The sequence below is a fragment of the Gossypium arboreum genome, chromosome 13, assembly GCF_025698485.1.
Source record: "Gossypium arboreum isolate Shixiya-1 chromosome 13, ASM2569848v2, whole genome shotgun sequence".
Lineage (NCBI taxonomy): Eukaryota > Viridiplantae > Streptophyta > Magnoliopsida > Malvales > Malvaceae > Gossypium > Gossypium arboreum.
The window spans coordinates 23,684,047-23,694,220 of NC_069082.1; the positions used below are offsets into that span (position 1 = coordinate 23,684,047).

The window sequence follows — 10,174 nt, forward strand, 5'->3', positions numbered from 1 at the left end:
AGACATTAAATACCTAATCAAATTTGACATAAAATATATCCAAAACATATTATAACAAAATGTAAACACTCATATTTATTACATGAATTATGAAAAGCTTGAATAAAAAAATGCCCTCTTAAACTCTGTTAACACTATTTTTTTAATCTGTAATAATCAAATTATTTATGCAATAAATACATATGTATTTGTAATTTGATGTGGTCATTTTTAAACTGGCATTTGTAGTATAATAAGAATGACAACAAAGTATTTTATATAGAATCAAGACAATGAACTTGTAAGAAAATTTCAAACAGATAAAATACTAAAATTAGACTAATCTAGAAAGGGAAAAAGAATGTTTAATAGGTTATATTGTGGTTGTCATCCAATTGAGTGATTCTTTCTTTTTCTTCTAAGTTTGAAAGAGAAAAGGAGCTCGTAATCCTAAACCAATCCCAAGCCTATGAAGAGGAAATCTAATTGTATTAGCAGTGGGGCCTCACTGATAAGTGCTATAAGATCGAGCGCTTATGAACTGGAATTCATTGGTATTGGACATTTTTTTTTTCCGAGTAAATGTCGTGATTAAAACGTTTTGAAATTTAAAAATCATCATAAAATTTGACCCACAGACCAAAAATGCTCGGTGTAGTTAACCCATCTGTGCACATCACCACACCCACGGATGAAACCAGATCGGATTTCAATTTCTCCGAACAGGTTTCGGTCACCTCTGCACAAGGCCCATCGATGGCTCAAGCTGAAGCACTGCGGGAATACACATCAATGTTTTAGAAGACGATGAAATATGAACCCAAATTCATAACAATTAAAACAGAATTAGTAAAGCTCCAAATCATTCTCAACAATCTATTTGGAGATAACAGAAAAAAAAAAATGAGAGAGGCTTTTACAAGTTTATTTAAAGGGGGAACTGTCCTCATTTGCTCGTAAACTACCAATGTAACGTAATGTAATGTCAGTGCAGGACTTCATATGCCTCCTTAAGTTTAAACATTTTCCGGGTGGGGTGTCACTGCAGGTCCTGATGCTATTGCGAAATGCATACCCCTACTTTGCCCAGATTGTAGTACAAAAGCAACTTGGGTGGCAGCCAACGCTGCTGCTTCCTGATACAGATACGGGTTATAATATCGACTCAAATACGAAACCATGTCTATGATGTGTGGTTTCAAGGTGTGAAGAAAAAGAATATAGTGATTAAAAGGAACATAACCTGTCTTTGCCTTCGTTGCTGTAATATACTGATGGCCCAAGCCATGATGTAGCATGGCAAGAGAAACCCAGCAGCTCGAAGCAAGAAAAACTGCAAGGAATGACGGTTTAAGACAAACGGCTCAATGGCACGGTAACAGTAATGCTTGAGGAGTGCATAGGTTAAATTCGAGAAAGCAACTTTAAGTCGCAACTTACAGAGAAGAAAGAAGAGACATCATCATCTGAATCGGCATCTGGAACAGTCACTGCGTGCCGCAATAGCAGAAGTGCCATTAACTGGAAAAATGGGGGAAAAACCAATCATCTTAAAAATAAACTCTTAATTACATAGGTCATGTAAGAAATGAACTTTTTTAAAAATTAAAAAGGACAAAAGAACCAAAAGGAAGTTATTCAAATGAAATTTTCAACTCAAGTGCTTATGGCCGAGGCAGAAACTACTAGGTGGTTTTCTGTTAGACATCAAAGGTGGGAGCTGATTCCCCAAAAAGGGATGAAAAGGAAAGTTGCTGACATTAAAAATCAACTGAGATGACCAATGACATTGTGGCCTAAGTGGAATAGCACCACTACTGGTATGGCTCAAATTTTCCATGATGAGAGGATGGAAATTGGGAGCTAAAACCAAAAACTCACATGAAACTGTAAAACCAGGTTTTCCCCATGTCCAAATGGGGAAAAATGAGAGCAAAACTATTAAGAACATAAAGATCTTCCGGTTAAAAGTTCATACACATTAGTGAAGCTCTTTTCTCCAAATTAATTTATCCAAATGTTTCCTTCGTACATGGCTAATATACATTTATAAATAGAATCAACGGTGGTCCAATTTTAGGGAGTAAATGTTAAACCTAATTAAATGAGGTGTTTAGGAGTACATGCTAAACATGGTGTGAATGAAATTTAATATGTCTAGATGATTGATTCATATCTAAATGCTTACAATTACAGCAGCTGAACGGCAAAATGCAGCTCCAGTGGCATTTGATGCAGCATATTCGTCATACCCAGTTTCCAAAAACTGGCGTTCTGCCTCTGCAATGGCCAAAAGGCGAGGATCACGCAAATCCAAAGGGGTGCCAGAGATTGTCCAGCCTCCACTATAAAACAGATATGTAAATCATTACATTGGAATCTTCCAAACAGAGCATTCAGTATGCTATCTAGCAAATTTAGATTAAAGCTTCTAACAGACATCATATTTTGTAAATTGAATAGATACACTCAATTTCACCAAAAAGAAAAGCAGCCACCAAATGTGAGAACATCAATCTTACCCAATATCGATAGCTGTTTCGTCCGTTGGGGGGCGAGGTGGAGCAGTATAATCAGGTTGATAAGACTGCACAGCAAATTAAAAGGATAGAATATTTCAACAAGGAGCCACAACAACTAAATATCAATAGTCTCTAAAGATGAACTAATAATTCAGCTAGCGGCTTGAACAACAATCCAATCCATGGAAGAGAAGTGAAAGAAAACATAAATGTTCCTTCAACGGTACACTTGGTAAGAAAAGATAGAAAAATGGAAACAACAAGTAATTTTCTTTCCCTCCTTTTTTTCAGTAGAGTTGAATAACAAGATAAAGAAAATAAAAATTATGTTAGTGTATTATTATACCATTTTAAAGTTAAAAGATAAAAATATTTAAAACAATGGATTCATAATCTCATATACACGCACACACCTCTTTCGTTTTCTCTCCTATTATAACTAAAATTTGGAATGATTTGTTTTTATACATTAGGAGGAAAATAAATATCTTTCCTACAAAACAATCTCCAAAATTCATTCTCTTTCCATACTTTCACTATTTCACTCAACCAAGCACATCAAAAAAGCAAATTATTCACCCTCTTCAAGAATCATTAGCAACTACTGATTCGAAATCCGTGAACTTTCAATTCTTTACACTCACAAAAGGCCTAAAATGGTAAAACCGCTAGATACTAGTTCAAAATCTTGTAACAATATAAAAGGACATCAATTTGCCAGTAGGCTATCCATATTTCTCACAAAAAATAACAACTTCGAAGGATTAATGGCAGTAGAAACCTGATGACATATCTCGCAGATTATATCTCCTTTCTCGTTGCACCAATGCTGCACGCACTTCCTATGCGCATACTGCAATCCCGGACATATAAAATTCAACAATGGCTATCATAGAAATCATTTCATATCGCATTAAAATTACCAAAGCAAGCAATGCTAATTGCGAAAATTAGCATAACCTTATAAGGTTATTTCTATATAGAAAATTTTTTTATCAAATTAACAACAAAAAAAGGTAAAGAAATAAAATACCTTGAGGCTGCCATTGCAGGCACACGGAGTCTCGAGATTCTTAATGGAATCTTCCTCCTGACAGATGCGGCACTCCGCCACCTGAATAAGCGGGTCCTCCTCATTGCTTCCTTGGAAAACCTCCTTATCCTTCACTTTCTCCTTTTCCTCCGTCGAGGGACCAGCCCCCGATTCAACTGGACGCGCCGGAACCGGCCTCACAAGACGATCCACATATAACACCAGGTGATCACTCATAATTTCTACAAATTTAACAAATTTTCTTCAATTTCTTTCTATTTATTCAACGATTCAACCAAAAAAATAAATCATCAACACGATATCGAAAAAAAAACATAATTAAAAAAAAAAAGAGACCCGGGATCGAACTGAGTGAGAGCGGCGGGTCGGAGATTTCCGAACAAATGAGAGAAGGAGAAAATTAAAAACAGAAAAGAAAAATGAAGGAATATGATAAGAGAGGAACAAAAATAGAAGCAAATATTAAAAAAAATATATTTACTTTAGCTAAAAAAAAGGGGCAACTTGTGCTTGCTAAGGACAGAAAATTACGCGTTTTTACTTGAATTTTCTGAGATTATAGGAGATTTTGTAGGACCATTTTTCCTTTGAAAGTTTTGGAATATATTTAATCAATTTACTTTTTTGGTTTTAATAATTGAAAATTTTAAAATTAATGAAACTGATTTCATTTATTACATAAAAAGAGTAAAAGTAATAGGGATTGTGGAGAGTGGGACACATGCTAACGGCTCCAATCATATTTGCGGTTTTAGTCTCCCAGGAAAATCTATCTTTTTCAGTTTAATTTGATTCCCACGTATCATTTTCTTTTCATTATTTTTATGTTAAATCTGGTACATTCATGTATGCATTTTATTTCTTTGTTTTACGTAAATTCTGATATACTCCTTTAGGCATTTTATGTTCATATTATTTTGTCTCGGGTTTAACTGTATTAGTTTGACTTTTGCATCCATTCTATCTTCTGTACATTATTTTTATTTTAAAAATATTCATGTTCGAAGATGATTATGATGTGAAGTCAGGATATAATCACAAGCCAGCTTAAAAGAAATTCCTTCAAATATATAAATTATAAAATAAAAAATAATTAAACATTCCCACAGGGCCGTATTTTGTCGCTCAGTAAATCAGGATAACATAGAACGAAAGTCCCCCCCGCCCGCCCCTGCAACACATCCATCACACTCCTTAGTCCTTACATATTCCCAGAGCATAGGAAAGTGGTATTACAAACTAAGGATTTTCGTTCCCCATACATACAAAGTGGGAATTTAATATCATTTTTGTCCTAGTTCCCCGCCCAAGAAAATGTTACAATAAGCCATGTTGGAACTCCATTGATATACAATCTTACATTTCCCACTGCCATGAATGAGATGCCCTTAAGGGGGTGCAGAAACCAAGGAAGCATTAAAAAAAGTAAATACCCTAGAGACATGCACTCTCCTCCTTGGCTGCAACATCATAATGACGTGCTCAAATCTCCTCTGGACAATGATAGATCAACTTCTACCTATACGAGTGATTATATATCGTCCTTTCTCTAGATCATACACAGTCTTCAATTGGGGTTTCCTCCATTTTGATATAGACCAGGCTGCAAACATCAATATTGCAGAAATAGCGGTGATTGAAATTAGTGTGGATGAATCACTGCTCATAATAATAGTTATCCAGTCAGTTTGTTGCACATCTGAGATGGTTGTGCTTTGCAATATGAAAGCTCCCAAGGCCCAATCTAATGGTATATCGTTGACCTGATTGGCAAAGCTGATCCTGTTTAAGATTGAATTTCAGTTCAGTGACCAAATAAAACTATTGCCCAACTGCCCCCTAAACATCATTGAATTAACATGGTCTGTTTTCTTTCAAGGATACTAAACTAGTAAAGCAGGAAACATACCTTTCATCATCCAAAGCAATTTCAAGGCTATCGTGAAGCAAGGCCACGATATATGCTGAAGAAAAACAATAGCGCAATAGATCTTCCTCATTGAGTGATTGGTGTTTCTTCTTCAATTTTGACCAATCCTCTTCACAGAAATGCTTTCCCGCCATAATTAGATCGGAAAGAAAGGCCCTCTGGCGCAACCTAAAGAACTGATCCAGCAGGAGACAAAGAAAGAAATGTAAGGCATATAATAGTACAGAAACCATGTATATCCAAACGTACATTACATAGATTTAGGATGTGTGCTAAAATGATCCACATAAGTCCTTTTTCTTGGAGGGGAAGGGAATCAAGCAAGCATAAGCCTGCAAGAGGACTGAATATAACTATACCTTTGAGGTATAGAAGAAATTTTCTGTAGCCAAAAATTTCCCTCGAAGCTTGGGCATGAAAACTGACCCCAAGTAACAGTGATCATAGGAACATCTCTCTGCATGTCAGAATATGTAAAGATTAGTATCCTGTGGCACAAGGTAACCCAATGAATGTGGTGGTTCTGAGATAGTTTTGTAACCTTTTCCTTTTTGTAATAGCATTAGTGCAGCAGATCTGCACTCGGAGAAGTTACCCCTAGCTTTAAATTCAGAAATATATTTACTTTTTTCAGCCACAGAACCTAGTGAAAGATTTGATGACTCGGGAAAGTATCCTTTAGGCATACAAGGATCTATATACATTTCCTTATGGAGAGAGTCGGCGGCTGCATTAAGGTAAGAATAAATAATGAGTAATACATACATAATAGCTTAACTAACTAGTAACTACACAACATTTCTATCAAAAGTAGCAAAGATCCTCTGAAATAACCAAAGATTATTATGTTCAATTATGAATAGTCATGGTGACCAGAAAACAACTTTTACAATCAAACATTCCAACATGGCCTAAATACTCGAAACCATAATATACAGTGTTCATAGTCAAATTTAGGTCTCTTCCACAAGATTTAACATTGCAACATTCAAGAGATTATTAAAGTACAACTCTAAAGTTCCTGCTTTGAATTCAAAGCACAATTAAAAACTTCCAGACTTCTTCGCGCACCTTTGAACCCGCAAATTTTGGCAGAAAGGAAATGCATTGAAACATACCTGGACTGAAATCTCCTTTAACAAGTAAGGCCCTCAATGATTCATGTGCAACATTCTGAAAAAAGAGAGAAAAAAAGGTTGAGAACTCCAAGATCAATTTTGGATTTCTTGACATGATCTGTAATGAAATACTGCAAAATCAAAAGCAAAACCATATTGAAATAATAGCAATATCAATCAGAAGTTAGATCTGCAATTATTATCTTTATTTAATGGGATGAAGAAAAACACTTAGCAGAAGGACAGTCAATCTGTAATCATCTATTTCAGCAAAAAAAAAAAAAGTAATAAAAGCATCTCACTAAGACCAAAAATTGACAAAAATACAAACATATTTCATGAATAAGATGCCTACATTTAGAAGATACTTGCATAGCAGCCCTAAAAGCAAGAAACAAATAAATAAATAAATAAAAGAAGCTAATGCATGCTAAGGTTACCTGCCCAAAATGAAGAAAGCTGTGGCTATAGAGACTGTAAGTGATATTTCCAAACTTGATGGAGCGTGAGAATTCAGAAGGCATAGGCTCATTTGAGAAAAATGTTACCTGAAATATAAGTCTAGCAGCAATTTAATGGTGATCTTAAGAAAAGGACATATATACCATTAAATGCATTTGCAATTAATTAAATTTTTTTCTTTTTTTTTTTGGTTTCATTTAGCCTTCTTGTTCCTCTACTAACAATGTGGCAAGGGTTGTTGTAAGTTGGCATTAAGATTAGGGTTCAAGCCCTGTGTAACCCATTCGTTTCAATCAAAATTGTAATGTATAAAAAATAAAGAAATAAAAAGTAGACATAAGAAATAGGTTCAAGGAAATGTCACTAACTGGAGGCTCAGATGACTTGCAAATTCTGGTTTAACTATATCCCAACACTAAAGAAAAGATTCCAAATTAAGGAATCTAGAAGCAAGGTAGACTAAAGGTCAAAAACGAACCTGAGCAGAAGCGCCACCAAGTTCAATGATTCCAGTTGTATGCAGAGGATTACCTCCAAGAGTACCAAGTACATAGTTTGCAACAACCCACGCATACACCCCCTCATCAGAGCCTAAGACAATCATAGAATCCAAAACTTAGTCTCAAAATGTCGATCAGGGATCAGAAACTATAATACAAACATAAGACTGAAACTACAAGAGCTGATTTCTCTTTAAGCCCTGAAAACATAACAAATAACATACAAACATAGCCGCCATAAAGAAGCATAAAAATTCACCAATTTTTATGATTCTACCTCTGATATATGACTTCAGCCAAAGAGGACCAAGACAGAGTACAGACAAGCATTGTCCTACCTTAGAATCAACATAAAGTCATACACTATCACCCAAATTGTCTCGATAAACTCACTCAAAACCATGCACATTGTATTACCTGTAATAACGGAAGCCCAGTCATCGCGGAACTTGAAACCAGACACCCTAAGCACCTTCCTGCACTGCTCCAAAATCCTCTCCTGCACCTCATCATCCAACAATCTCATCCCCGCCGTTGCCATTAACCTAATCTCCGTCTCTCCCCACTGTTTCTTGGGAACTTTCCTTCTCGCAAACTCCAAAAGCTCTTTCAACGAATACCCTGCTCCTGCCAGATCCTCAGCGTACGCCGACAATCCCGGATTAACCCTCAAGCTATCCAACCCTTCTTTAAAATCGAAAACCGGGTTTTTCCCTCCGTCAACTCTGTACCTAATCACGTGAATCCTCGTCCCGGTGCTTCCCCCATCGATTATGATCCCGTACTTGACGGAACCTTTGGAGGAGAAAAAGAATATGTAAATAAAAGCAAACAAGGCGAGAGATATGGCGATTGAAACCGCGACGAAAGAAGGGATCGACTTGGTTTGACGAGAGTTTCGAGAAAAGAGAGCGGTAGATCGGGAATTGGATCGGATTTGGAGCTTAATTGGGTCCATCTTTTGTGGGTTGGTAGTCGATTTGGATTTGGATTCAACCCGATTTCGAGCATGCGATCGTCGCATCAAAAGATCGAACTTTGTTGGGAAGGGGCATACGATTGTCAACACTGCACAGAATTTGTTTCCTTTTATAAAAAAAAAAAGAAGAAATTTTAAACGAAATGGAAGAAAAAGAAAGGGATATAATGGAAAAAGAATGAAGAAAAACTTAGGGTTTATTTATTCTTTTGCTTTCGAATTTAGAATAAACCGAGGAGGGAGAGAGCAGGTTTGAGCCCTCTCTCTCTCCAATCTGAAAATAATTTTGGAGGTTTTTTGGTTTTTGTTTATGAGATTGTGCTCCAACTTTCGACATCTTTTACGCGTTACAAGGCGCAGGGAAGCATCTTCGGTTCGGTTCGGTCCCAAGAATGGGCTAAACCCAGTCTTATTTTAATATTTTAGCTCCAAATTCCACAACATTGGGCTTTTTTTTTTTATTAGTCAATTGTATTAAATGATTTTTTATAAATTCCACTAACTCTTAAAAAACATAATTATTGTAATTAGAATAAGTTAAACAAGCCCATATTGATAAATATATTCCTAAACTAAGATTAATCCAAAAAAAAAAACAAATTTTACATTTGAAAATAAAATTCAAAAGAATGATTATTCACCTAAACAATCACACAAATAAATGATTAAAATTATCAATAATAAAATGACCTTGGATTTTGAATACTTAAGTTTAAATCTCACCATTCGTACTTATATGTGCAGGTCTCGAAGTCTCACTAGATGTAGATATCATGTGCGAGTTTTAGTCCTATTTGTTGGTTTTAGTTTAGATTGTACCAGCTTTTAGTCCAGTCATGCTGTTAGTTTGATTATACTTTATCATTTTTCGGACAATTTATGTTGTAATAATTTGATACTAACAATTCTTCAATCGTATATTTATATTTGTACTTTAATTGTTATTGTGACATTTTAATATATGTATAATTATTTATTTAAAGAAATAATTGAATATATGTGATAATGATAATTAGAAAAATAATACTCTTACGTTAAGAAATGAAATGACTCAAATTTCTTTTGTTTTAAAAACATGTAAAATATACAAGTCCAACCCTAAACTTAAAAATAGAAACTTTTCATAAAATTTAGTCGTCCCTAACTAATTTACATAAAAGAAACAACAAACGAAAAAAAATTGAAATCATGACTAAGTTTTATAGCATGAAAAAAAACAGTTTAAACTTATATAATTAAAACTATGACATTTAAAATTTGGACGATTTAATTAAAAAATTTATTAGACTTCTGAAAATGAAACATAAAATGACTAAGAGACTTTTTAATGCCAAATGTACAAGGGTAAGCCACTTCTATAATTTGTTATGTGGTTCCATGAATAATAGCATGGGCGGCGGCAGGGGACTAGCAAGACCCCTAACCCCATTAAAATGATAAATTTATGTTTTAGCCTTTTAACATTTATAAAGTTTTAAAGTTGGTACATGGTAAAAATCTACCTTAGCTTTCAAAAATGATAAAATTTTGATTTAATCTTTTAAAAATTATAATGGTATAAACTATTAAAATGGTGAAATTGCATTTTAACTCTTATAAAATTATAAAACTTAATTTCGCCCTTAAGAAA

At 34.7% G+C, this 10,174-nt stretch overlaps 2 protein-coding genes across 6 annotated transcripts; both read right to left on the minus strand.

Moving 5' to 3' along the window:
- Positions 1–221: 221 nt before the first annotated feature.
- On the minus strand, positions 222–4,328 carry LOC108461410 (uncharacterized). Of its 5 annotated transcripts, none has more exons than XR_008277550.1 (9): positions 4,037–4,328; positions 3,535–3,776; positions 3,283–3,354; positions 2,502–2,566; positions 2,168–2,324; positions 1,420–1,500; positions 1,223–1,312; positions 900–1,108; positions 222–753 (listed from the first exon to the last, which is right to left on the minus strand). XR_008277550.1 is itself a non-coding variant. In XM_017761257.2 (8 exons), exons 2-8 carry the CDS (start codon positions 3,769–3,771, stop codon positions 996–998), a joined length of 822 nt encoding a protein of 273 aa, XP_017616746.1. In that variant the 5' UTR covers positions 3,772–3,776; positions 3,892–4,062; the 3' UTR covers positions 222–995. The 5 variants fall into 5 exon arrangements, 1 of the variants encoding a protein (XP_017616746.1); XR_001867739.2 differs by having other exon boundaries at positions 900–1,115; positions 4,087–4,315; XR_001867737.2 differs by having other exon boundaries at positions 900–1,115; positions 4,037–4,314.
- Positions 4,329–4,763: 435 nt separating this feature from the next.
- On the minus strand, positions 4,764–8,957 carry LOC108464610 (probable apyrase 6). The gene is made up of 8 exons (XM_017764975.2): positions 7,983–8,957; positions 7,544–7,656; positions 7,044–7,151; positions 6,604–6,658; positions 6,027–6,212; positions 5,845–5,942; positions 5,465–5,661; positions 4,764–5,337 (listed from the first exon to the last, which is right to left on the minus strand). Exons 1-8 carry the CDS (start codon positions 8,587–8,589, stop codon positions 5,064–5,066), a joined length of 1,638 nt encoding a protein of 545 aa, XP_017620464.1. The 5' UTR covers positions 8,590–8,957; the 3' UTR covers positions 4,764–5,063.
- Positions 8,958–10,174: the final 1,217 nt, after the last annotated feature.